This window comes from Pongo pygmaeus, chromosome 20 (assembly GCF_028885625.2).
Source record: "Pongo pygmaeus isolate AG05252 chromosome 20, NHGRI_mPonPyg2-v2.0_pri, whole genome shotgun sequence".
NCBI lineage: Eukaryota > Metazoa > Chordata > Mammalia > Primates > Hominidae > Pongo > Pongo pygmaeus.
This window is the reverse complement of record NC_072393.2, coordinates 52,321,289-52,348,922: the sequence shown is the minus strand read 5'-3', so window position 1 is coordinate 52,348,922 and position 27,634 is coordinate 52,321,289. Positions and strand designations below refer to the sequence as shown.

The following is a 27,634-nucleotide window of genomic DNA, read 5'->3' as shown; positions in this document are numbered from 1 at the left end:
CAAGGAGCAGTCTTGGGGACTGAGGCCCAACCTGTGAAATCTGACACTATCTCCAGGTAGATGATGCCGGAATTGAATTGGAGGACACCCAGCTGGTGTCTGCTGCTTGGTGTGTGGGAAAACCTGCCCACATTTGGTCACAGAAGTCTTCTTCTGTGTTATTGATTGTTGCATTGTTAGGAGAGCAGAGGAAAAACATAGCTTGAGAGAGTTTTTCCCTAAACAGAGCCAGACTCTGGAAGTCTAACAATTGAAAAATCTGGATCTGCGTCTTAAAGGAAGCTCAACCCCATCTCATCCCAACCTCCCCACTACACAGATGGAGAAGCTGAGGCCCAGAGAACAGTCAGGTTTAAGTCACAGGCCAAGACCACCTGAAGGACTGAGCACTGGATGCTGAGGGCTCACGTGGGTGGGATGGCTTACCGAAAGAGGACTTTGGGGGCGCCGCGTGGCCAGCGGGGTGCTGGGAGTGGCCGCTACTGAAGCCCCATCCAGGATGGGTCCCAGGAGGCGACGGAGGTCAGGGCTGCAGAAACGGCGGGGGTCAGCGGCCAGGGCAGCCTCGCTCAGGGAAGGGGGGTGCAGGAAGGCGAGGATCTGGGGGCCAGGGGCATCTGCAGGACACATGGAGATGGGGAGGACATGGGCTGGTGACTGAGGGCCGAGGGCCAGAGCCCTCCATACCAACCCCAGGAACGCAGTTGACATCTTCAGCAAGTCAGGATGGCCACTGTTCTTAGTGTGAGGGTAAGGAAGGGGCCTGGAGGACCCCTGCTGGGCCAGGTGTAAACTTTATTTTTATTTTTGAGATGGAGTCTTGCTCTGTTGCCCAGATTGGAGTGCAGTGGCACTATCTCAGTTCACTGCAGCCTCTGCCTCCTGGATTCAAGCGATTCTCCTGCCTCAGTCTCCAGAGTAGCTGGGATTACAGGTGCCTGCCATCATGCCCAGCTAAGTTTTGTATTTTTTGTAGAGACAGGGTTTCACCATGTTGGCCAGGCTGATCTCAAACTCCTGACCTCAAGTGATCCGCCCACCTTGGCCTCCCAAAGTGCTGGGATTGCAGGCATAAACCACTGCTCCCAACCCGGGAATGAACTTCAGTGGCCAGATTGTGGTGAGGCTCTGAAAGGTCCCAGGGGAAGGGATTGGTGGCTCAGAACAGCATTTGGCCATTCAGCTCTGGGGAGCTTTCACCTTAGGAGAAAAGACTGGCCCCAAGCCCTCAAGGAGGCTGTAAGGTCCCCAGAGGTTAAGACAAGGCCCAGAGCCAGTTCTGAGCCAGAAAAGGAAAGGATATTATATCAGCAATCCCACCCCACACCCAGGAGCATGGGTGGCCAGCAACAGCTTGGAGAAGGTAAGGTCTTGAAGGACAGACTGGGAGGGAGGCTCATCCAGGATGGCAGGAGAGTGAAGGAAGAGGGAGAAAGGAGCCAGACTTAGGAGGATCGAGATTACTGGAAGCCAAAGAGCAGCAAAGCCAGAACAGGGAAGAGGCAGAAGCGTGGGGGCAATGTGGAGCCACAGCAGGATTTAGAGCAGAGGCCAGCAAGAGACTGAAGCAACTGCGCCATAGCCACAAAAGGGGAGGGAGGACAGGAGAGAGAAAAGCATTCTGGGGAACCTGCATGTGCAAAGGCCCTGAGGCACGAGGCTGGAGTGTTCCAAGGGCTTTTAGGAGGCTGTGTGTTTTGGAGGCTGAGTATGCAGGGAAGGGAGGTAGGAGGCAGGTCCCACAGGGCCTGGTGAGCCATGTTAAGGTGCTTGGGCTTTCTCCCAAGGGCCCTGGGGACACAACCCCTCCCGGCCCCAGCCCTGCCCCATACCAAGGCTGTCCCCAGGGTTAGGGGTGTCCTTCTGAGAGGGGGCGCCCTGCTGAATGGGTCTGCGAGAGTGTTGCTCTGTTTGCTCCAGGGACAGCACCACTTCGGTCTCTTCCACCTGGCTGGGGTACAAGGCAGAAAGGGAGGTGGGAGTCAGGGAGGGTCGTTGGCTCCAGCCCAGAAAGCCTGTTCAGGTGATGTCCTATTACAGAAGGCAATGGCGCCCAGGGGCTTGGAGGGCGTTTTGCAGAAAATAATTGCCCACATTTATTTGTCTCCTATAAGGGTTTCATTTTTGTTGACTGCTTTTTATTCTGACAGCATTTTTTTTTTTTAAGACAAGGTCTCACTCTGTCGCCCAGGCTGGAGTGCAGTGGTGCGATCTTGGCTCACTGCAACCTCCGCCTCCTAGGTTCAAGAGATTCTCCTGCCTCAGCCTTCCGAGTAGCTGGGATTACAGGTGCATGCCCCCACACCCGGCTAATTTTTGTATTTTTAGCAGAGACGGGGTTTCACCATGTTGGCCAGGCTGGTCTTGAACTCCTGACCTCAGGTGATCCACCTGCCTCAGCCTCCCAAAGTGCTAGGATTACAGGCATGAGCCACTGCGCCTGGCCTATTCTGACAGCATCTTTAAAACAAAGTTAAGTTTGTCCCTTCCCAAGCTCCTTCTGTAAAAGGAAAGGCAGAAAAAAGAGCTGGCATTTAGCACAGCCTGGGCAGAGAGGAGGAAGAGTGAGGGAAGGGGGTGGGGCAGCACTGAAAGACAGAAGCGGGAGGAGACCTAGGAACAGAGAGGGGAGGCCCAGGGGCAAAGATGGGGTGAGCGAATGGCTTCAGAATACCTAAATATTCTCTTTATAGATTTTTACTTATAAACATAGTCTTAGAAAGGTATTGATGAAAAAAATATTTTAACATAGTCTTCATTACATGACCAAATAGGAAGAATTCATAGGGCTGTAATTTTTATGAATAAGATTTTATTTATGCTGTTTCTATTCATAGATATTTTTCATATTCAAGGGAACAGGTTTAGAAATACATCCTTATGTCCCCGGCACCTCCCTTCACACAGTCTCTGGCTGCAGAGACAATCTAAATTCTCGCTGGGCAAGTTGGTTTTTGGAGAATTGGGTGGGGCTGAGGATCAGGCCCTCATTTGTATCTCATCTGCATAACCCCCTTCAGGACAGGAGGCAGGTGGGCCTGGTCTTCCCACCAGCTCCTTGAGAAGCTATGACCTCTCCCCACACTCAATAAACCCTCCCTGGGCTGGAAACATCCCAATTTAGGCTGGATCAAAGCCACCCTTATTCCCCTGAAAGATACAAGCACACACAATCGAACTTGTACACACACTCGGTACACACAGGCACAAACAGGAGCGCTCCCATGCACCTGAGTGCATACAGGGACACATATGCTCACATGCTCCATACACTTGGGCTCAAATATGTGCACATGTGACACATTCAGTTCACTCATTCATCATTCCACAAATATATCCTCATCAAGCACTACTGTGTAGTGGTTCATAGCAAGGACTCTGTAGTCAGTGGCCTGGGTTCAAATCCCAGCTCTGCTACTTACACAGTGGTGTGATCTTGAATATGAAAATAAAATGTATTATTAAAATTAGGCCAGGCGCGGTGGCTCACACCTGTAATCCCAGCACTTTGGGAGGCCAAGGCGGGTGGATCACCTGAGGTCAGGAGTTCAAGATCAGCCTGGCCCACATGGTGAAACCCCATCTCTACTAAAAATACAAAAATTAGCTGGGTGTGGTGGCATGTGCCTGTAGTCCCAGCTACTCAGGAGGTTGAGGCAGGAGAATCACTTGAACCCCAGAGGTGGAGGCTGCAGTGAGCCGAGATCATGCCACTGCACTCCAGCCTGGGTGACAGAGTGAGACTCAGTCTCAAAACAAACAAACAAACAAACAAACAAATAAAATGAAATTTAAAAAATAAATAAAATTAATTTCACCTGCTTCTGTTTACTTTTTTTTTTTTTTTTTTGAGACAGGATCTCACTCTGTCGCTCAGGCTGGAGTGCAGTGGTGCGATCTCGGCTCACTGCAGCCTCAATCTCCCAGGCTCAGGTGATCCTCCTGCTTCAGCCTCCTGAGTAGCTGGGACTACAGGCATATGCCACCATGCTGGGCTAATTTTTAAATTATTTGTAAAGATGGGGTCTCTCTAGGTTGCCAAGGCTATTCTCAAACTCCTGGCCTTGGCCTCCCCAAGTGTTGGGATTACAGGTGTGAGTTACCAAGCCCAGCATTCTGTTTACCTTTTTAACGTGCTTCCAGCCTGGGTGGCAGAGCAAGGCTCTGTCTCAAAAAAAAAAAAAAAAAATTCAAAATGACATATGTGGCTGGCATCATGCTTTTATTGGACAACATTGGGTTAGACAGTGGTAATACTAGGGAGGGCCAGGCACAGTGGCTCACGCCTGTAATCCCAGCACTTTGGGAAGCTGAGGTGGGTGGATCACTTGAGCTCAGGAGTTCAAGACCAGCCTGGCCAACATAGTGAAACCCCATCTCTACTAAAAATACAAAAATTAGCCAGGTGTGGTGGTGGGTGCTTGTAATCCCTACTTGGAAGGTTGAGACAGAAGAATCACTTGAACCCGGGAGGCTAAGATTGCAGTGAGCTGAGGTTGTGCCACCGCACTCCAGTCTGGGCAACAGAATGAGACTCTGTCTCAAAAAAAGAAGAAGAAAAAAAAAGATAGTGTTAAGTACTACGGAGAAAATAAAGCAGTGATGGGAGTTTGCAGTTTTGAAAAGGGTGATCGAAGAAGGCCTGGCTGAACACACAAGTTAATAGGATAATTACAAATGGTTTTAAGTGCTCTGGTGCAAAAGTACAGGATACCAGGAGAGAAAATGGGGATGGGGGGCACCTGAACTCATGTAGGGGCTCAGGAAAGAGGGTCTCCAGAAGTGATGTCTGAGCTGAGACTGGAAGGATGAGCGGGCATGACTCAGGAGAAAACGGAGGAGGGAAGAGAAGAGAGCATTCTGGGAAGGAGGGACTGCCTGTGCAAAGGCCCTGAGATTTGGAGGGTGAGTGAGAAGGGGAGGGAGGCAGGAGCTTCACAAGGCCTGGTGAGCCACGCCAATGCCCTTGGCCTTTCTCCTGAGGATACTGGCGAGCTTTAGAAGGGCTCTGAGAAGGGTAGAGACATGAGGCATAAGTTGATTTGTAGGCCTGGCATGGTGGTTCACATCTGCAGTCTCAGCACTTTGGGAGGCTAAGGCGGGAGGGTCACTTGAGCCCAAGAGTTTGAGACCAGCCTGGGCAACACAGTGAGACCCCATCCCTATTTTTAAAAAATTATAGGCTGGGTATCAGGGCTCACACCTGTAATCCCAGCACTTGGGGAAGCTGAGGCGGGTGGTTCGCTTGAACTCAGGAGTTTAAGACCAGCCTGGGCAACATGATGAAACTCCATCTCTACAAAAAAGACAAAAAAAATTAGGCATGGTAGTGCGTGCCTATAGTCCCAGCTACTTGGGAGGCTCAGGTGGGAGGATTGCTTGTGCCCAGGAGGTCAGGGCTGCAGTGAGCCCTGTTTGTGCCACTGCACTCCAGCCTGCATGACAAAGCAAGACTTTATCTCAAAAAAAAATTTATATACATATGTATATGTTGATTTATATTTCAGAACATTCCTCCAGATCTAGAAAAACCCCTAAGAAACCCCTAAGGCTTTAGAAAACTGGTGCATGTCCTATAAGATAACCTTCAAAGAAAAGGTGTAATTCTTTTTTCTTTTCTTTCTTTCTGTCTTTTTTTTTTTTTTTGAGATGGAGTCTCACTCTGTCGCTCAGGCTGGAGTGCAGTGGTCTGATCTCTGCTCATTGCAACCTCCACCTCCCGGGTTCAAGTGATTCTCCTGCCTCAGCCTCCCAAGTAGCTCAGATTACAGCACACGCCACCACACCCAGCTAATTTTTGTATTTTTAGTAAAGATGGGGTTTCACCATGTTGGTCAGCCTGGTCTTGAACTCCTGACCCCAAGTCATCTGCCTGCCTCAGCCTCCCAAAGTGCTGGGATTATAGGCGTGAGCCACTGCACACGACCGAAAAGCTATAATTCTAACTCTGCCTCATAATGTTGTCATGGATACCTCTGCATTTCTAAATGGTGAAAAGCTTCTATGACACATGATGGAAAAAAAAAGCCCCATCGTGATTTTCCCACTGCACATCTATTGGAATGACTAAAAGTAACACCAAACCCAAATACCCAGACAATGCGAAATGCTGGCATGGATGTGGAGCAACTGGAACCCTCACACATTGCTGATGGGAATGCAAAATGATACAGCCACTTTGGAAAAGAGTTTGGCTGTTTTTTTTCCTTTTCTTTTTTTGGAAATGGAGTCTCCCTCTGTCACCCAGGCTGGAGTGCAGCGGCGTGATCTCAGCTCACTGCAACCTCCGCCTCCCAGGTTCAAGTGATTCTCCTGCCTCAGCCTCCTGAGTAGCTGGCACTACAGGCATGCACCACCACGCCAAGCTAATTTTTGTATTTTTAGTAGAGGCAGAGTTTCACCATGTTGACCAGGCTGGTCCTGAACTCCTGACCTCAGGTGATCCACCCACCTTGGACTCCCAAAGTGCTGGGATTACAGGCATGAGCCACCGCACCCTGTCCTGGCTGTTTCTTTCTTTTTTTTTTTAATTTTTTGAGACAGAATCTCACTCTGTCACCCAGGCTAGAGTGCAGTGGTGTGATCTCAGCTCATTGCAACCTCCGCCTCCTGGGTTCAAGTGATTTTCATGTCTTGGCCTCCCAAGCAGCTGGGGTTACAAGCATGTGCCACCACACCTGGCTAATTTTTGTATTTTCAGTGGAGATGGTATTTCGCCATGTTGGCCAGGCTGGTCTCAAACTCCTGGCCTCAACTGATCCGCCCTCCTCGGCCTCCCAAAGTGCTGGAATTACAGGCGTGAGCCACTGTGCCCAGCCATGGCAGTTTCTTAGATTAAATATACACTTACTATATAACCCATCCATTCCAATCCTAGCTGTTTACCCAAGAGAAATGAAAACATGTGATCTCATAAAATCTTGTATGAGAATGTTTACAGTAGCTGTTTTTTTGTAATCACCCAAACTTGGAAACAGCCCAACGTCTTCCAACTGGTGAATGGATAAAAAAACTGTGCTCCATTCATACCATGGAATACTATTCACTATTTACAAAGGAACTACTGACATAAACCACAACATGGGCCAGGCGCGGTGGCTCACGCCTGTAATCCCAACACTTTGGGAGGCTGAGGCGGGTGGATCACCTGAGGTCAGGAGTTCGAGACCAGCCTGGCCAACCTGGTGAAACTCCTTCTCTATTAAAAATATAAAAATTAGCTGGGCGTGTTGGTGCGCGCCTATAATCCCAGCCACTCGGGAGGCTGAGGCAGGAGAATCACTTGAACCTGGGAGGCGGAGGCTGTAGTGAACCAAGATTGCACCAGTGCACTCCTGGGCAACAGAATGAGACTCTGTCTCAAAAAACAAAACAAAACAAAAAAAACAAGAAAGAAAAACCACAACATGGAGGAATTTTAAATATATCAAGCTAAGTAAGAGCCAGGCCCCAAAGGCTACATACTGTACGATTCCCTGTATGTGACCCTCTGGAAAAAGCAAAACTCTGGGGTCTGAGGACAGTGGTTGCCAGGCACATGGGAGTGTGGGAGGGGTTTACTACAAGAGAATATTTTTGTGTGAAAAATCGTGGTAATGGCCGGGTGTGGTGGCTCATGCCTATAATCCCAGCACTTTGGGAGGCTGAGGCGGGTGGATCACCCGAGGTCAGGAGTTCGAGACCAGCCTGGCCAACATGGTGAAACCCTGACTCTACTAAAAATACAAAAATTAGCTGGGCTTGGTGGCAGGTGCCTGTAATTCCAGCTACTCGGGAGGCTGAAGCAGGAGAATTGCTTGAACTCGGGAGGCGGAAGTTGAAGTGAGCCGAGATTGTGCCAGTGCACTCCAGCCTGAGTGACAAGAGCAAAACTCTGTCTCAAAAAAAAAATAAATAAATAAATAAAAATAAAAATAAATAAATCGTGGTAATTGTGTAACCACACTAATTGGTCAATAGCTGGATTGTGATAGTGGTTACACAATTGCATGCATCTGTCAAAATTCACAGAACTGTGTACCATAAAGAGAATTTACTGCATGAAAACCATATATATTTTTGTGTGTGGTTTTTTTTTTCGGTTTGTTTCCAGGTTTTTTGTTTTTCTTTTTTTGAGATTGAGTTTTAACCACTTTGCCCAGGCTGGTCTTCACCTCGGAGGCTCTAGCCATCCTCCTTCCTCGGCCTCCCAAAGTGCTGGGATTACAGGCGTGAGCCACTGCCCAGCCACGGCAGTTTCTTAGATTAAATACACACTTACTATATAACCTATCCATTCCAAATCCTAGCTGTTTACCCAAGAGAAATGAAAACATGTGATCTCGTAAAATCTTGTATGAGAATGTTTACAGTAGCTGTTCTTTTGCAATCACCCAAACTTGGAAACAGCCCAACGTCTTCTAACTGGTGAATGGATAAAAAAACTGTGCTCTATTCATACCATGGAATACTATTCACTATTTACAAAGGAACTACTGACATAAACCACAACATGGGCCGGGTGCAGTGGCTCACGCCTGTAATCCCAACACTTTGGGAGGCTGAGGCGGGTGGATCACCTGAGGTCAGGAGTTCGAGACCAGACTGGCCAACCTGGTGAAACCCCTTCTTTATTAAAATATAAAAATTAGCTGGGCGTGTTGTTGCGTGCAATCCCAGCTACTCAGGAGGCTGAAGCAGGAGAATCGCTTGAACCTGAGAGGCAAAGGTTGAAGTGAGCCGAGATCGTGCCAGTGTAATCCAGCCTGAGTGACAAGAGCAAAACTCTGTCTCAAAAAAAAAAAAAAAAAAAAAAAAATCATGGTAATTGTGTAACCACTATTATAATCACACTAATTGGTCAGTAGCTGGATTGTGATAGTGGTTACACAACTGCATGCATGTGTCAGAAATTCACAGAACTGTGTACCACAAAGAGAATTTACCGTATGCAAACCATATGTCTTTTTGTGTGTGTGGTTTTTTTTTTTTGGTTTGTTTTCAGGCTTTTTTTTTTTTTTTTTGAGAATGGGTCCTAACCACTTTGCCCAGGCTGGTCTTGAACCCCGAGGCTCTAGCAATCCTCCTCCCTTGGCCTCCCAAAGTTCTGGGATTACAGGCGTGAGCCACATCAAATTTTAAAAAGCAAAAAAGACCCCATGATTCTGTTACACTTCTTATTTTAACTAGAATATAGGGTCCTTTTGTTTGTTTGTTTGTTTGAGACAGAGCCTCACTCTGTCGCCGAGGCCAGAGTGCACTGACGCAATCTTGGCTCACTGCAACCTCCACCACCTGGGTTCTAATGATTCACGTGCCTCAGCCTCCCGAGTGGTTGGGATTACAGGCATGTGTCACCACACCTGGCTAATTTTTGGTATTATTGGTAGAGAGAGCATTTTGTCATGTTGCCCAGGCTGGTTTCGAACTCCGGAGCTCAGGCAATCCGCCCACCTCAGCCTCCCAAAGTGCTAGGATTACAGGCATGAGCCACCATGCCAGGCCAAATAAAGAGCCCTTTCTAATTTGAATTAACAGTCCACTTAAGCAGAGGTTCATGCAAAAAAAAAAAAAAAAAAAAATTAACAGTCTACACACCCATACACATACCTGTGTCCATGCAGACACATACACCGGCATTGACATGGTGACAAACATTCCTCATATGTGTACACATGCACACTCCCTCACATACACTTATGCATGATACGCATGCATGCTCATATGCACACACACACACGTACACCTGTCCACACGTGCAGATCAGGCCCACACACAGCCACCCCAACCCCTCCTCCTGCTTACCTGATTAAAAAATGGACACAGACGATACTCTCCGACTGGGGGCCCCGTCCCCCTGACACCACTGTGGCCTGGGTCTGGGTCCACAGGTAGCCACCGCTCCGGGCCAGGAAGCGATACTGCCCTGTTACTGCCTGGCCCTTGCTCAGCACTGAGGAGGGGGATCGGGAGGGGTCAGGGCCGCCAAGGGGGTGAATGGGAAAAGAAAGACCTGGGGACTGGGTATGAGGGGGGCAAGGAAGGAGACAGTTCCTTGGGGCTTGGGGAGCAGGGAGCTGGTGTTGAGGTGGCGAGGCAGTGCATCCTGGGGTGTGGGGAGCTGGGGGGTCCTGGTGTCAGCTGGGGGCCATGCGGCAGCTGGCTTCACACCTGGGGAAATGGGATACATACAGGTGTGGATGCTCTTGCTGACCGCATCGGAGTCCAGCGCGTGGATGTACTCGTAGGCGGAACAGCCGATCAGGTCATCGGGACTATAGCCAGCCACTTCTGCGATCCTGGGGGTGGGGCGGAGTGGGGTCTCGTCAGAATGCTACTGGATGAGAGGGAGGGTAGGTAGAGGGAAGTAGCAGCAGAGGACACAGGAACAAAACCAGCAAGATGTCGAGAAGGATTGGAACCGAGAGAAAAGGAGTAAGAAACAGAACAAGAGTAGTGTGGTGGGTTGAATAATGACCTCCAAAGATGTCCACATCCCAATTCCTGGATCCTGTAGATATGGTATCTTACATGGCAAAAGGGACTTTGCAGATATGATGACATTAGAAGTTTTTTGTTTGTTTTGCTGTTTGTTTTTTGAGGCAGGCTCTCGCTCTGTCACGCAGACTAGAGTGCAGTGGTGCAATCATGGCTCACCACAGACTTGACCTCCCAGGCTCAAGCAATCCTCCTGACTCAGCCTCCTGAGTAGTTGGGACTACAGTTGTGTGCCCTGCCTGGCTACGTTTTGCATTTTTTTTGTAGAGATGGGGGTCTCACTATGTTGCCCAGTCTAGTCTTGAACTCCCAGGCTCAATCTTCCTGCCTTAGCCTCCCAAAGTGCTGAGATTACAGGTGTTAGCCACCTCGCCCAGCCTGCCTAACGTTAGTCTTGGTATGGGGAGATGGATGCAGGTGGGCCCAACTCTAGGAGCTGGAAAAGGCATGGAAACAGATTCTTTCCTGGAGCCTCCAGAAGGAACACAGCCTTAATTTGGCCTGTAAAACTCATTTCTAATTTCTTTTTATTTCTTTAAGATGAGGTCTCAATATGCTGTCCAGGCTGATCCGGAACTCCTGGCCTCAAGCCATCCTCCTGCCTTGGCCTCCCAAAGTGCTAGGATTATAGGCGTAAGCCACAGTGCCTGGCCTCATTTCAAATTTCTGACCTCCAGAACGGTAAGACAGTGAGTTTGTGTTGTTTGGAGCCACTGAGTTTGTGTGGTAATATATTACAGCAGCAATAGGGAACTAATACAAGGGAAGAGAAGGGGTGGAGAGGGGAAGAAGAGCTAAGAAAAGACAGAAAAAGAGACAACATGCATGACATAGGAGGGGAAGAAAAAAACACAAAAAGAAAGAGAAGAATGAAAATAAATAAAAAGTAATGAGGATGATAGGCCGGGTGCGGTGGCTCACGCCTGTAATCCCAGCACTTTGGGAGGCCGAGGCGGGCGGATCACCTGAGGTCAGGAGTTCGAGACTAGCCTGACCAACATGGTAAAACCCCATCTCTACTAAAAATACAAAAAGTAGCCAGGCGTGGTGGCAGGCGCCTGTGATCCCAGCTACTCGGGAGGCTGAGGCAGGAGAATCACTTGAACCTGGGAGTTGGACGTTGCAGTGGGCCAAGATCCTGCCACTGCACTCCAGCCTGGGCAACTGAGCAAGACTCCACCTTGACAACAACAACAACAAAATAATGATGACAATAATGATTTAAAAATTAGATAGTTGTGCTTTGCACCGGGAAACTCACTGAGCTGCTCAGAACGACCGTACAAAGCAGGTTCTGTTATGATTCCACAGGATAGGTGAGGAAATTGTGGCACAGAGAGGTGAAGTCATTTGGCTAAGGACACACAGCCAAGACTGACACTCAGGCAGGCTGAATCCAGAGTCACCGTTCCTAAGCATGACACCAGGGCAAGGGAATAGACAGAAGAAGGAAGAGAAGGACAGAAGGAAGAGAGGGGGAGAGAAAAAGAGATGAAAGGAAGGATAGAGGGTGAACAAATAATAACAGTTTATTTTATTTATTATTATTATTATTTTTAGAGACAGCGTCTCATTCTGTTGCCCAGGCTGGAGTGCAATGGTGCAATCATGGCTAACTGCAGCCTCAACCTCCTGGGCTCAATTATTCCTCCTACTTCAGCCTCCTGCATAGCTAGGACTAAAGGCATATGCCACCCACCTGAAAAATTTTTTTTTTTTTTTTTCGAGACAAGAGTCTTGTTCTGTCGCCTAGGCTGGAATGCAATCTCAGCTCACTGCAACCTCTGCCTCCCGGGCTCAAGCAATTCTCCAGTCTTAGCCTCTCGAGTAGCTGGGATTATAGGCATACGCCACCACGCCCAGCTAATTTTTGTATTTTTAGTAGAGATGGGGTTTCACCATGTTGGCCAGGCTGGTCTTGAACTCCTGACCTCAGGTGATCCACCCACCTCGGCCTCCCAAAGTGCTGGGATTACAGGTGTGAGCCACTGCACCCGGCCCCGCTTGGCTAATTTTTTTGTAGAGACGGGGTCTCCCTATGTTATCCAAGCTGGCCTTGAACTCCTGGTCTCAAGCAATCCTCCCGCATCGGCCTCCCTAAGTGCTGGTACTGCAGGTGTGAGCCACTATGCCTGGCCTAACGACAATTTATTGAATGCTTCCTGTGTGCTGGGCACCATACTAACTGCTTGACACAAATTGACTCATTTAAGAAAAGGGACAAAAAGAGATAGACACTAAGAGAAAGACTCAGAGACAGAAAGAGAATGAAAGATAAAAGGAGGCCAGGTGCGGTGGCTCACACCTGTAATCCCAACACTTTGGGAGGCCGAAGTGGGAGGATGGCTTGAGCCCAGGAGTTTGAGAGCAGTCTGGGCAAATGGCAAGACAGCGTTTTTACAAAAAAAGAAAAGATATAAAAGACATGTAGAAAATTCAGAGACAGGCAGGCACACAAAGAGAGAGAGAGATGGATGAAGTGAGAGAGAGAGAGAGAAGGAGAGAGAGAAATGTGGGGGTGTGGAGGTGGGCAGGGAAACAGCACTTGAACTTGGGCAGAGGGAAGAGGGGGCCCCTGCCCACCTGTCGTCACAGTAGGTGAACTTCATGTCCAGGCTGTGGCGGCTGAGGAAGGCCCCTCGGCCCAGCGGGGGCTCCAGGCTGCCTGGGTGGGGGATGGCTTCGCAGATGAGCACCAGGCACTGCAGCGGGGGCTCTGAGTCAGGGCTCCCAGCTGGAGAAGTCTGTGCAGGGGGCTTGTAGGCCCTCATATGTCCAGAGCAGTGCAGCACCTGGGGGCCGAGATGAGGGGACAAGGCAGTGGTGCCTCTGGGCCTGAGACCACCCATGGGGTTGGAAGATGCTTCCTGAGGGCCCATCAGGGAGCTGAGATTCCAACCCTGTGAAGACTCCAGGTTCAAAGGGACTGAGGATCCCCAGCCCCAGGCCCATAGGAACCCATCCCAAGAGAGCTTACAGGAGCCCCAGGTCCCAACTCCACAGACACCCATGCTCCTCGATGCCCTGAGGACCCGCTAGACCTGACCTGAGTCAGCCCCGCAGGGTCCCCAGCCCAGGAGATGCCTGGGCTCCAGCACCCTTCGAGATCTTTTGGGGCTCACACCCAGCCCCAGCGTCCCCGCCCTCCTCTGGCCCGGCCCTGCGCACCTTCCAGGTGGCCGCCTTGAGGTTGAGGGTGCGCCCGCGGCTGGTGAGCGTACTCTTCATGCGCAAGGAGAAGCACCGCTCCGTGGGGGCCTCCACCTTCCTCCTGGACAGGGCTGGGGAGGCCCGGGGGCAGGGGGCAGGTCACAGGCAGCTACACACAGGCCCAGTGCCCTCCGGCACCCTGGCTGCTCAGGCCTCCCCAGCTCCATCCCAACAATTAGGACCTGGAACCAGAGAGGGTCCCCCAGGGGTAGTATGTGTCCCCTCGGACCCCCCAGGGCAGGGCTGTGTCCGCTCAGACCCCCCCAGGGCAGGGTCTTTGTCCCCACAGACCCCAGGGCAGGGTCATCTCTCTCTCCTCTTCCTACTTGTCTTAGTCTGGTATTCCACAGGAGGTGGGGATATGCTGAGGGAGGGGTGGAGCCTCAGCTTCCTCCTCTGTATGGTGGGGACAGAGGCCTCCAGGGAACTCACTCTGCTGGGGGGTCAGGGCGTCCTGAAGCTCCTCTTGGTCACAAGGGTGGATGAAATCAAAGATGCTGTGTCCGATGAGCTCCAGCTGCCAGGGATGAGAGGAGTGGGGGTCTACCAGGGCTTCTGACCCATCTCCTCCATCCCATCCTCATTCCCCTGTTCCAATTCATGAGCCTGGATGATTTCACCAGTCTCCCCATTCATTTATGTATCCATTTGTCCATCCATCCATCCATCCACCCACTGAGAAAGCATTTATTCAGCACATACCAAGTGCCAGGCCCTCATCTATCTATCTATCTATCTATCTATCTATCTATCTATCTATCTAGAGACAGGTCTTGCTCTGTTGCCCAGGCTGGAATGCAGCGGTGCAGTGGTGCGATCATGACTTCCTGTAGCCTCAACCTCCTGGGCTCAAGCGATCCGATCCTCCCACCTCAGCCTCCTCAGTAGCTGGGACTACAGTCACACGCCACCACACCTGGCTTTTTTTTTTTTTTTTTTTTTTTTTTTGAGATGGAGTCTCATTCTGTTGTCCAGGCTGGAGTGCAATGGCGCGATCTCGGCTCACTGCAACCTCCGCCTCCCTGGTTCAAGCGATTCTTCCACCTCAGCCTCCCGAGTAGCTGGGACTACAGGCATGTGCCACCACACCCGGCTAGTTTTTGTATTTTTAGTAGAGACGGGGTTTCGCCATGTTGGCCAGGTTGGTCTCGAACTCCCGACCTCAAGTGATCTGCCTACCTTGGCCTTCCAAAGTGCTGGGATTATAGGCGTGAGCCACCGCATCCAGCTCTTGGGCTAATTTTAAAAAATTTTTTTTTGTAGAGATGGGGGTCTCACCACGTTTCCCAGGCTGGTCTCAAACTCCTGAGCTCAAGCGATCCTCCCACCTTGGCCTCCCAAAGTACTGGAATTATAGGTGGGAGCTGCAGCACCTGGCTCTTCTAAATGGTATGGACACGGTGACCGCACACACAAATCCCTGTCTTGAAGAACTTACTGGCCAGTGGGGTGAGACAGACAGTGAATGAAAGAACAAATAACAACAATATAACAAGTAACATGAAGAAAACAAAAGCAGTACAAGGTGACACAATGATGGGAGGCTGCTTTAGACAGAGTGGTCTAGACAGTTTCTTTGAAGAGGTGACATTTAAAAAAACTGCTGAACAAAGCAAGTGAGGTGGCCTTATGGCCCCCTGGAGTAAGAGTATTCTAGAAAGAGGGAACAACAGTAAGCGCAAGGCCCTGAGATGAGACTCCATTCAAATCACACTTTTCTGGCAGGCCGAAAACCCAACTCTTCATTTCAATTTAGGAATGAGCCTGGTGCTGGGAGGAGGGGACACAGATGAAGGTGGACCCTATTGGCTCACCATGTGAATGGTGCTGGTGCTGGTGAATAGGGAAAGAGGGAGATCTCGCTCCTCTGACAACATCTCTTGTAGCTGGAGTCGAATCCTGGCTGTGCCACTTCCTGGCTTTGGGATCTCGGGACATTCATCTCTCTGGGTCCAAAAAGCTCACTCACATTAACAGAGAAATTGGTACCAGGAGTGGGGTAATGAGGCAGAGAAAAGGAACAGATAGCAACTATGGAGCCCATTTATGTGAGATAGAAAAAAGAATGGGAACTTTCTTGTAGGCCTTGCTGTAAGGATGAATTAAAGTTAGTTCTACTTTCTATGCTTGCTTAGGCAGCATGTATGCTAAAAATTGGAAGCATACAGAGATTAGCATGGCCTCTGCGCAAGGATGATATGCAAATGCATGAAGCCTTCCATGTTAATTAAAAAAGTAAGTTCTACTTTCTAAATGTCTTTTGTTCCTATTTTTCCATCCCCATGGTCCCTGCCCCTATTCTTCTTCTCCCACCTGAGATTGGCATCCACCCATTGCTGATCTTTCAACTTCTGATTTCACTCCCTCCAAATCTACCTCCATGCCGTACCTAGAGGATCTTTCAAAAATGTAAATCTGATTCTACCTTTCTGGCACAACCTCTCCACTACTTAAAATCCTTCTATAGCTCCCCGGGGCCCTGGAGATAAAGATAATTTGGCCTTAAATTTGGCCACAGGCTACCCTGATGACCTCTCTAGCCTTTTGTCTCTCAGCTTCTCCTATTGCACTCTGCACCTAGGATAAACTTTTCATTTTATTTTATTTGTTTGTTTGTTTGTTTGTTTGCGACTGGGTCTTGCTCTGTCACCCAGGCTGGAGTGTACTTGTGCGATCTTGGCTCACTGCAACTTCCACCTCCCAGGCTCACGTGATCTTCCCACCCCAGCCTCCCAAGTAGCTGGGACCACAGGCGTGTGCCACCACATCTGGTGGATTTTTTGTATTTTTGGTGGAGACAGGGTTTTGCCATGTTGCCCAGGTGAAACACTGAACTCCTGAACTCAAGCTATCCTCCCATCTTGGCCTCTCAAAGGGCTGAGATTACAGGTGTGAGCCACCGCACATGGCCAACTTCTTTATTTTCCCAAATTATTCTGGTTTTTTTTTTTTTCTCACCTCTTGGCCTTTGCCTCCTCTGTTCCCTCTGCCATGTACATTCCTGATCTTCACTGATCCCATCCATTCTCCATACCCCTTTGACCGGCTAAGTTCTTCAGATTTCAGCTCAGATGTCTTTTCCTCCAGGAAGCCCTCCATTCCCACCCAGGCTGGGTCAGGTATACCCCACCCCTGTGCTCTCACAGCCCCCTAGACTGTCCCATCCCAGCCCTGACCATTCTGGGTCTTCCTGTCTAGTGACATACCTATATCCCCTTTGTATTGTGAGTCCCATAAAGGTAGGGCTATGGCTGTCCTGGTCACCACTGTATCCCCAGCATCACCAGTACAGGGCCAGGCACAGAGCAAGGAGCTCCTCTCACCTGACTGAGGCCCAGGTGTTTGCTGACATTCTCCGACAGGTAAGCCATGTCTCCCTCGGCGGTGAGCACCATGACGAAGCCCTCCAGGGCCTTCAGGTAGCAGGCATCCAGTGGTTCTCCCCCTGCTCTCACCTGGTTCCACTCCCCTGGTGCCCGGGGCAGGGGGATGGGGCATCTCTAGTCAGTTATGGACTGAATTATGGACTGACCCTGGGCTAGCCTCCCTTTGCCTTTCCTCATTCAGAGAAACTTACATGCACCCCCAAGGAAGTGGGGGTACATCCTAGTGACCTGGATTCCCAAGGAAGAAAGCAGGACCAAGAAGCACTGGAATTAGAAGCAGGGCCTCCCAGGGTGGCAGAATCGTAAGGAAGTAGGAGTCTCCCAAGGGAACAGAATTCTAAGGATGTGGGTGGGCCTCCTAGGAGGACAGAATTCTAAGTGGATGGAACTCCCCAGGGTCAAAATATGACGGGGCCAGGGACTAAGGGGAATTGTAATATAGAGCTGAGGGGGAAGCCTCGAAGGGGTTCAAAACTCATGGAGGGCAGGACCTTCCAGAGGGACAGAACTCTAGAGAGGCAGGGACTCCCAGGGAACAGACTTCTAAGGGGGTGAAGCCTCCAAGAAAAGTAAAATTCTATGGGGCAGGGAAGTCAAATGGACAGAGCCTCCTAGAGAATAACGCTACTTCCCCCGCTTTCAGGGTCCTGGGATTCCACGGGGTTTATGTGTGAGTGTATGTGTGTGTGTGCACGCGCGCATGCACGTGCGTGGCAAAGCCGGCTGCAGGATGCAATTCTAACTGGGTGGAAATTCAAGGAGATGCCTACTAAGAGAACAAGTGATGTAGAACTAGAGGGGTGGGGAAGGGACAAGGGACTCTCATGTACAGTAACGAAAAGTTGGGCGGCGCAGCCTCCCAGTGGATATATTATGAGAGACCAGGGCCTATCCATCTGGGAGAGTCTCCTAGAGGACCAAATCGTAAGTTGAAGGGTTAGGGGATTCTGAGTCCTAAGGAGGCGGGGCTTCCAAAGGGCGCGTTCCAGGGGCGGGGCCTCACAAGTGATAGACTGAAGGGGGCGGGACTCCCAGCCCGCCAGGAACTCAAAGGGGGCGGGACCTCCCCTGGGAAGTAGATTCCAGGGGGGTGGGGCTCCGCCGAAAAGGCGTCACCAGGGGGCGGGGCTTTGTCGGAATAAGGCTTCCCGGAGGAGGGGCCTCCCTGGGATGTAGTTTTTTCCGTGGGCGGGGCCTGACCAAGACGGGAATTCCCGCGGGCGGGGCTCACCTGCGGCGCAGAGGCGGTGCATGCGCAGGTAACTGATGGTGAGGCGCATGATAGAGGCCTTGTCCAGGTGGGCGCTGACGCCGCGGGTGAAGGGCAGCGTGTGAGCCAGCTGGTACAGCACCTCGGTCTCCTGGCTGCGCCGGCTGCGGGCCGCATCCCGGGACTTTTCCTTCCGCAGCTCGGTGGTCGACCTGAGGGCATGGGCAGCATTCACTGGTGGTGACTCGGGAAAGACAAAAGGAGGACGGGACGAGCACGTGGGGAGCTGCCACGTGGGGCCGGGGCTCGTGGACTGCTGGGCCACGGCTGCGCAGGCTTCGATGTGTGGCCCTGTCGAGTTCGCGGCGCTCCCTGGGCCTGGAAGGGCTACACTGTGGAGCCCTTCCTAGCCCTGATTTTACCTGTGGTCTTGCCAGTCCATGGTGCCTCCGGCGCCTCGCTCCTCTCTGTGGCGCGCCTAGGGCCGGTCTGTCCCCTCCCTGACTTATCTGCAGTTTATTTCCCGGGCTAGGGACGCCTGGGGGACAGGGAGGGCCCCTGCTGGGAGGGGGCTGGCTGAGCTGGCCAGGGGCCAGAGGAGGGAGGGCCCACGAAGGAGAGGCCTACAGCCTCCCAGGCCCCCTGCCCTGCAGTTTCCCAGAATCTCCTCCTCTGCCCTTTTCCCTCAACTGAGCCGTCCTGTGAATCTTGGAACATAGATCTCAAAGTCTAACGACGAACCACCAACAGGGGCCCTAAGAGGGGCAGGGACCCGCCAGGGTGACACAGCAAAGCACCTGTTCTGTTTACCATTCACCCTGCCCTGTAATCCACTTCAAATACCTACATTTTGCACGTGGGGTTGGAAGAATAAGTGTCGTTTTATCAGAAATATCTGCCACTTATCCAGCTTTTACTATTTTGTCACTCCCAGTGCCAAGTGCGAAACTTATATTAACCCGCCTAATGCTCAGGCAACCCAGAAGGAAGTTGATAACGTCCCACTGAACAGATGAGGACACCGAGGCTCAGAGAGGTGCAGTGCCTGCCCACAAATAGGGAAGCCTGCCTTTAAACAATGGTCTACCTAAATTCTGAAATGTTCTCTCTCTCTATGGGCCTAGGTTTATGTCCAGAATTTTAGCTCTTCTCCCTGTTTCTGCCACTGTCTTCAAATTCAAACTCCAGGTCTGTCTGAACCCAAAGTTTCTCTTTTCTTTTCTTTCTTTTCTTTTGAGACAGGCTGTCGCTCTGTTGCCCAGGCTGGAGTGCAATGGCATGAATATGGCTCACTGCAGCCTCAATATCCTAGGCTCAAGCCATCCTCCAGCCTCAGCCTCTTATGTAGCTGGGACCACAGGTGTGTATCAGCATGCCCAGCTAATTTTTGTATTTTTTATAGAGACAGTGTGTCATTTTGTTGCCCAGGCTGGTCTTGAACTCCTGAACTCAAGTGATCCTTCCACCTTGGCCTCTCCAAATTCTGGGATTACAGGTGTGAGCCACCACGCCCAGCCTCTTTACTTTCATACAAAATTACAGCTGGAAGCGGCTATAATTTGGGAGGGTGAGACGGAAGATCACTTGAACCCAGGTTCGAGGTTACAATGAGCCATGATAGTGCCCCTGCCCTCCAGCCTGGGTGACACAGCAAGGCTCTGTCTCTAAAAAAAAACAAAAAACAGGCCAGGCGCAGTGGCTCACGCCTGTAATCCCAGCACTTTGGGAGGCCGAGGCAGGCGGATCACGAGGTCAGGAGATCGAGAACATCCTGGCTAACACAGTGAAACCCCGTCTCTACTAAAAATACAAAAAATTAGCTGGGCGTGGTGGTGGGCACCTTGTAGTCCCAGCTACTCGAAAGGTTGAGGCAGGAGAATCGCTTGAACCTGGGAGGTGGAGGTTGCAGTGAGCCAAGATCGCGCCACTGTACTCCAGCCTGGGCGACAGAGTGAGACTCTGTCTCAAAACAAACAAACAAACAAAAAACAAAAAAAGACAAAAAACAAATTAACAAAAATAGACAAAAAATTATTATATGATGTATTACATCTACTATATTGTATATATAATCTAGTGTAATATATGGTATATATAGTCTCATCTGCATTTATATTGATAAATATTACCATTAGTAATAGGCAGCTGTCATTTGCTAAGCATTTATGTGCTTGCCACTGTACTATGTATTCTACATGTATTCATCCAATCCTCAGGGGACCCCTAAGAGGGAGCCATTTTATTTTTTATTTATTTTTTAATTTTTAATTTTTTTTTTTTTTTTTTTTTGAGACAGAGTCCCGCAAGTATAATTATACTCCAGGCTGGAGTATAATGGCATGATCTCGGCTCACTGCAACCTCCGCCTGCCGGGTTCAATTCTCCTGCCTCAGCCTCCCAAGTAGCTGGGATTACAGACATCTGCCACCACGCCCGGCTAATTTTTGTATTTTTAGTAGAGACTGGGTTTCGCCATGTTGGCCAGGCTGCTCTCAAACTCTTGACCTCAAGTGATCTGCCCACCTCAGCCTCCCAAAGTGCTGGGATTACAGGCGTGAGCCGCCATGCCCGGCGGAGGGGGGCATTTTAAACTTCCACTTTACAATGGGGAAACTGAGCTCCGAAAGGTGAAGTCCTTGCCCAAGAAGTCCCAAAGCCAACAACTGGCCGAGCTGGGATTTGAATCTGGGCGGTGGGTTTCCAGTCTTCAGGCTTTTTCTCATCCCCTCCTTGGGACCCATCCGAGGGAAGCAGAACCTCTAGGAGGGGACACTGTCCCTTCTTAAATTCAAGAGCAGAGGGTGCTTCTGGGATGGCATCAACCCCAGCCTCAGGCAAGAGACCTGCGGCCCCACCCCCCAGGACAAGGGGATATTTTCCTGTCTGGAGGCAGAAGAAAAATAAAATCCTCAGTACGGCCAGGTGGGAGGCACAGAACGGGGCAGTTTGGATGGAGGGTTGGAGCAGGGGAGATACGGCCCCTGTCCCCATCCCCTCCCTCCTGGCTGGTGGGGGCAGGGGCCTCAGTCCTGCCTGCCTGAGAGGACATTCCGTCCTGTTCTGTTCCAGCCCTGTTTGTCTTCCTGCCCAGAGGGTGGAGGCGAGAGGGCCTCACGGAGCTAGGGGCCCGACAGAGGGAACAGGGAGTGGGAACTGGCAGGGAGGTGGGGCCAGCGCCCCACCTCCCAGGCAGCTGGGCTCTGTAATCCTCTGTGGCTGGGCTGCTTCTTCCATAGAAGGAGCCAGCTGGTGGCTGCGGAGGGACCCTCCCTCCTTCCAGCTCCCAGCCTGCCCTCTGGATGTTCTACTGGGAAGTGTGGGTCTTTCCCATTACACAGACTGGGGGCTAGTTCCTCTGGCTCAGGGTTCCAATCCCGACTCTACTACTTACAAACTTTACTACTTATAAGTTACTACTTACAAGCTCCACTACTTATAAGCTGTGTGACTGCTTATAAGCCGTGTGAATGTAATCTTGCTCTGTTGCCCAGGCTGGAGTGCAGTGGCTCGATCTTGGCTCACTGTCACCTCCGCCTCCCAGGTTCAAGCGATTCTCCTGCCTCAGCTTCCTGAGTAGCTGGGATTACAGGCTCCTGCCACCACGCCTGGGTAATTTTTGTATTTTTAGTAGAGACAGGGTTTCACTATGTTGGCCAGGCTGGTCTCGAACTCCTGACCTCAGGTGATCCGCCTGCCTCGGACTCCCAAAATGTTGGGATTACAGGCATGAGCCACCGCGCCCAGCCAAGGTTAGACTTACTGTTCTGCCTCTGTGCGTATCAGAGATGGAAAGCATGGGCTTAGGAGCTTCTTGGGCTTTAGAGTAACCTGTGGATTACTCTACACACCCCATAGTGTGGTGTGTGCATGCAATTACATACATGGTTTTTACACAAGCATCTTAAAAGGAGGACTAAATAACAGTGATACTGTAATAATGATAGCATTGGTGTGTTGAACACTCACGGAGCTAGAGAACCCATTAAGTCCTTACTACTACCCTATTGAGCAGGAGAAGTGATCTCTCCCTTTAAAGAGGCAGAAACTGAGATTCGGAGCAAGGGCATCCCCAGCCCAAGTAACCCAGCGCCCTCCATCGACACTGAACTATGAACTATGTTCAACCACTTCTCAGTGAATCCGACCAAGTTCCTACAATGACTTTCCCCATTTTCCCGATGAGGAAGCAGGCCCAAAGAGGTGATGAAACTTGCCTGAAGCCACACAGCTTTTAGTAGCAGAGCCAGGATTCAAGCCAGGTCTGTCTACTGTGACTTGAACTCAGTTTGTGGCACACCTGTTGGGTGTCCCGCCCCCCACCGTCTGCTTCCTCACTACTGGCTCCTCATCTTGATCTGGGGTGGTGGAAAGGGAGCGTGATACCCAGTTTTCTTTGTTTGTTTGTTTGTTTGTTTTTTTTTTGACAAGGTCCAGCTCTGTTGTCCAGGCTGGAGTGCGGTGGCCTGAGCACTCACCACCATGCCTGGCTAATTTGCGTATTTCTAGTATAGATGAGATTTTGCCATGTTGCCCAGGCAGGTCTTGAACTCAAGCAATCCGCCCACCTCAGCCTCCCAAAGTGCTGGAATAACAGGCCTCAGGCACCGCGCCCGGCCTGCCCGTATTTCCAGGATCTGAAACTGAGGCTCACAGCGGCAGTCACTGACACAATTCCACACCACCAAGAAGTGGGTGAGATGGGATTTGAACCCTGTCTTTGGGGCCTGTGCTCTTGGCAGGTGTGCCCACCACCCAAGAGGCCCCTGCCCTGCCCCTGTTTTGCCTACCAGCCTCGGTCCCTTCCCCCGTCACACCCCTGCTGCCTCCAGATCGCCCCAGCTGGCCCCATGCCCAGCCCTGGTCCAGCCCCCTGGCACTCTGCCCAGCTTGGGACGTGCAGCTGGAACCCTGCCACCCTTCCTCCGTGTTCCAGCCAAGAACAGGGGGTGGGGCCAGGGCCTGGCGGGCTCAGGGTGAGGCCTGAGAATGGGGGTTGGGGCCCAGTGCCCCCCTCCAACCAGGAAGGAGAGAAGTTCACCTCTTCCCTGCCCTGAAGAACTTGCCACCAATAAGGAAGGCATAATAAAAGCAGGGAGTCTCTGCCCACATTCAGGGCTACTTCTGGGCTTTTCTATTCTGACACCCAGCTGGGTATTGGGGGGGTCTTACGAAAAGCACAGAGGATTTGGTGGGTGGGGGCTTAGGTTGTAGCTGGGCAAGGATGCCTCTTGGCATTGCAGAGAGGCGTCCTGAGAGACCAGAGGCAGGGTTTGGGTTTGCAAAGGGACTTGGCATGGGGGTCTGGGGGAGTCTCTCTGCCCCCCGACTCTTGCCTGCTCCCAAGGACATGGTAATCCGGTAGGGTGCTGGTCCCCAAAATCCTATCTTCTCCGGGAACACTGTACGTCACTGGGCATTCTGGGCTGCAAGCCGTACCCACCAGGGACTTCTCAAGAGCATCCTTGGCCACAGTGGGATGGCAGCCAGCCCCAGCTAGAGGAAGGGAAGGGGGAAGGGGGAAAGGGGGTGTGGGGGGCCCACTCACCATCACCCAGGCCCCCTTTGGCTGAAGGGCCATCCAGGGGGTGCAGGAGAGGATGCGGCGCAGCCAGGACCCGGGTGCGAGTTACGAGTGGGTGCGCAGGGCGGTGAGATGACTCCACAGGAAAGGGCCGGCCTTGGGTGGGGAGGGGGGGCACCCCAGCTCAGCCAAGAGGGGCCCCCACCCAGCCAGGAGGGGGCGCTGAGAGGGGCGGGACGACAGCTGGCCCAAAAGGGGTGGGATAGAGTTCCCTGGTAGGCCCAGAGCCAGGGCCTGGAATAGAGTGGGAGACGGGGGAAGGATGCGGGGGGTGGTTAGAAACATGGGGTGTGCACAGATCCAATCAGGCCTGAGAAGCCAGGGAGGAGGGAAGGGGGTGAGGCTTACTGGGTGCCTCACATTGGACAGGGAAAGCTGAGGACCTAGAACATTTTCCAGGGTCCCATAAGAACATGGCCAGATAAGACCCCCTGGCAGCGGCCCCAGGGCACAGGTTCCCCTGTGTTCCAGCAGAGCTGCACCTGCTGGGAGGTGAACCCAGAAACCCACCCTCTGCTCGGGATGACCCCAGCTGAGTACTGCGGCAGGGGGCGCTCCCATCACAGCCTGCAGGCTCACAGCACCCCGCCATGGAGTCTCCCCAAAATAAAGCTTGGATGAGGCTCTCCTGTCTCTCAGGATGGGGGTGCAGGGGTGAGATGAGGGGCTGGACTTTGGGAAGTGGGTCCAGCTTGTTTCCCTGTTATTTAAGGGGGTGACTCTGGCTTTTGAAAGGATACAAAAAGTCTCTTGGGAAGGGTCCCAGACGGCTTCTGAAAGGGGCTCCCCTCTGCCCATTTCTAGGGAAACCCAACGTTTAGGAGACTGTGTCAGGAAGGGTACTATCCAGAGGAGATCTCTCCTCTGTTGAACTCAGGAGCTGAATGCCATTCCAAGGGACTCCCTATATGTGGGAAGGCTCCATTTAGGGGTATCCCATATCACCTAGGATCCCAGGGACCTGGTGGCAAAGAACACTCTCAATTTGGGGGGTTCAGAGGCCAGAGGGATAAATATGTGGAGGGCGAATATCTCCCGCAGAAGCCTGGGGACTGCTCAAATGCAATCACCCCTAATTTATCAGGAATCCCAAGTTCCACCCCTAACCAGGAGGGTAACCGAGCCTTGGGTAGCGAGAAATCGGGAACCCCGAAGCCGCTCTTGGCCAGAGGGGCGGGGCAGCCGGAGACGTAGGGAATCCCCCACCCCTGCAGTCCCTAAGGGTGGAGAGTGCGGCGGCGATGTGCCTCCAACTGCGCTCCCCGGGGCGTTCTTGGCTCGTACCCGCGAACCCCCCCACACAATCCAGCTCAAGGGTCTCCAGGAGGAGAGACCCCCAATTCCCAGAACTCCTGCCCCCGAACTTCAGTACCTTGCGCGCTGCAGCCCCAGCGCCATGGCTCGCCAGTCGCCGCTCCGGAGCCCTCGGAGGCCCCTAGCCCCCTCCCCTGGCCTTGCGAGCCCCCTCCCCAGCTCCTCCCCACGCCGCGGGGTTGGCTGTGCCGCGCCAGGTCCGCGGCTCTGATTGGACGAAGATATGTCACTCCTGAAAAGGAGGCGGAACCAGAGGAAAAGACTTGGACAGGCAAGGAGGGGGATACCGTGTAATACACACCCCCCAACCACGCCCCTCGCCGCTGACTTCCTCGGCAGTGTAGCCCGCACCGCCGGCTGGCTGCGCCTTCTCTAGCCCAGCCTCTGAAGTGCCAACGCCAGTACTCTTCTGAACCCCAGTCGCCAGCCTCTAACCCCCACCTCTTCTCACCTTTCCATTTCCTAACCCCAGTTGGGCCCCTCTGACGTCCAATCCCACCCCTTCCAACCCCCTAGCCCTGCCTCCTCTATACCTTCTAAGGTATTCACAGAGTACCCCACTTCCCCTCCTCACCCCCCAACTCCCAACCCCACCCCAGTTCCACAATCCCTGGCCCTCTGGCACCTACCCTTCTCTCTCACTCCCCAGCCCCTCCCTGCCACCCCAGTCCCATACCTCACCTCGCCCCCATTCCTCCAGTCTGCACCCTCTGCACCCGAGCTTACCTTCCCTACCCCCTCTACTCCACCCTAACCTCTTGGCCTCTCTGACTCCCTTTTCAGGTTCCCGTTGATGAATAATTAAGCTTATGTCAAGTAAATACGTTTTAACTCAATCACACCTACTTTAAAAAAGAGCCGAGAAATATATATTTTTTAAACTAGTCAACTATGAAGGGAGAAGTACAAAGTTACCAAGCAAGGGTGAAAGCATTACAGTTGGATAAGGAACAGAGTGTGTGTGTGTGTGTGTGTGTGTGTGTGTGTGTGTGTGTGTGTGTGTGTGTGTGTGTGTGTTGGACCACTATTGTGGATTTGGTCGTCAGGGAAGAGGATACTATAGCAGAAGTGGCCTTGTTGAACCTTGAACTTGCCAGGCAAATTGCTCACCTTAGGGCCTTTGCACTTGCTGTTCCCACAGCTTAGAACACTCTTCCTCCAGGAATCCACACGGCTCCCCGGCTCACCCCAGTTCCCCACTCTGTTTTCTTTTGGGAAACCACTTCCCTCTCCTCTTCATCTATTTAATTTGAATAGGGCTTGGCCACTGCTCTGTCTTCACCAGCTCCGGGGATGGACATAGGATCCAGACCTGGCTAATCAGTTGAGTCTGCTTCCCTGGCCACAGTGATTGGTTCAGGGAAGGCATGTTACCTAATTTAGCCCAATGAGAATCAACCCTGAGACATTTGCTGCAACCATTAGGAAAAAGGATTTTCTATTTCTGCTGGAATTGCCGAGCAGATGGAGCAGATGGGGCTCACAGTGCCACAAAGAGAGGAGAGGCTTTATGAGATGAGGTTCAGTGCAAAAGAGATTGTGCAGAAATGAACAATTGTGAAAGGCAGTTTTGACACCGGCACTTGAGTGCCTGGATCCAGCCATACCTGAAATCCAGTTTAATGCTTGGATTTTCAAATAAAACCCACAATGGGCTTTTTTTTTTTTTTTTTTTTTTTGCTGTTGCTTTTGTCAAATATTGCTTCATTCACTATTGCCTTATTTGCTTTGTGCTTAGATTTGTTTGAATGGATTTTAGATACTTGCACCCAAAAGAATCTTGATAGAGAAATTGGCTCTCAACCCTCAGTGTGGAGGCACGTGAGATGTTAGAAAAGGAGCAGTCTGAATTATAAAGGGGGGCCGGCCATGGTGGCTCATGCCTGTAATCCCAGCACTTTGGGAGGCTGAGGCGGGCAAATCACCTGAGGTCAGGAGTTCAAGACCAGCCTGGCCAACATGGTGAAACTCCATCCCTACTAAAAATACAAAAGTTAGCCGGGCGTGGTAGCACACCCTTGTAATCCCAGCTACTCGGGAGGCGGAGGCAGGAGAATCGCTTGAACCCAGGAGGCAGAGGTTGCAGTGAGCCAAGATCATGCCATTGCACTCCAGCCTGAGTGACAGAGTAAGACTCTGTCTCTAAATAAATAAATAAATAGTAGAAGGGGCTGCAGAGGAAGCATTGTTCTTAGAGCTTCTTAGGGTTTAGGTAAGGACATGGGGTAGAAGAAATGTTCAAGGGAGAAACTGAGGAAGGGGAGTAGTTGTTAACAAGGCAATGAGCGTTCCAGTGAGTGTGTTGGAAGAGTTTGGAGGGGGCAGTAGTTGGATGATAGATTCAGTGGAAGAGAAGAACTCGTTGATTTTGGTATGAGGGAGTCGTAGCAGAGAGCCAATTGGAGGGATTTACAGTGCCCAAAAGCTGGCACTATTTCAACAAACATTAAAATGGAA

At 51.4% G+C, this 27,634-nt stretch overlaps 1 protein-coding gene and 1 non-coding gene across 6 annotated transcripts in view; one reads left to right on the top strand and one right to left on the bottom strand.

Annotated features, from left to right (window-relative positions):
• The window catches only part of HIF3A (hypoxia inducible factor 3 subunit alpha), a 47,790-nt gene extending 22,486 nt beyond the window's left edge, over window positions 1–25,304 (bottom strand). For 2 of the 5 annotated variants that reach the window (XM_054466281.1, XM_054466284.2), the window contains exons 1-8: window positions 18,304–18,511; window positions 14,119–14,203; window positions 13,645–13,757; window positions 13,060–13,268; window positions 10,171–10,277; window positions 9,784–9,931; window positions 1,833–1,951; window positions 427–617 (exon numbers count right to left, since the gene is read on the bottom strand). In XM_054466281.1, coding sequence (XP_054322256.1) covers window positions 427–617; window positions 1,833–1,951; window positions 9,784–9,931; window positions 10,171–10,277; window positions 13,060–13,268; window positions 13,645–13,757; window positions 14,119–14,203; window positions 18,304–18,504 — 1,173 coding nt within the window. In that variant the 5' untranslated portion in view covers window positions 18,505–18,511. Of the gene's footprint in view, window positions 1–426; window positions 618–1,832; window positions 1,952–9,783; window positions 9,932–10,170; window positions 10,278–13,059; window positions 13,269–13,644; window positions 13,758–14,118; window positions 14,204–17,009; window positions 17,156–18,303; window positions 18,512–18,704; window positions 18,774–23,827; window positions 23,960–25,235 lie in introns of those variants that run through there. The other 3 variants (XM_054466280.1, XM_063658921.1, XM_054466283.1) reach the window with 3 other exon arrangements.
• LOC129021270 (U6 spliceosomal RNA) lies at window positions 15,810–15,914 on the top strand. Its single transcript, XR_008496000.1, has one exon. It is a non-coding gene; the product is annotated as a U6 spliceosomal RNA (small nuclear RNA).
• Window positions 25,305–27,634: the final 2,330 nt, after the last annotated feature.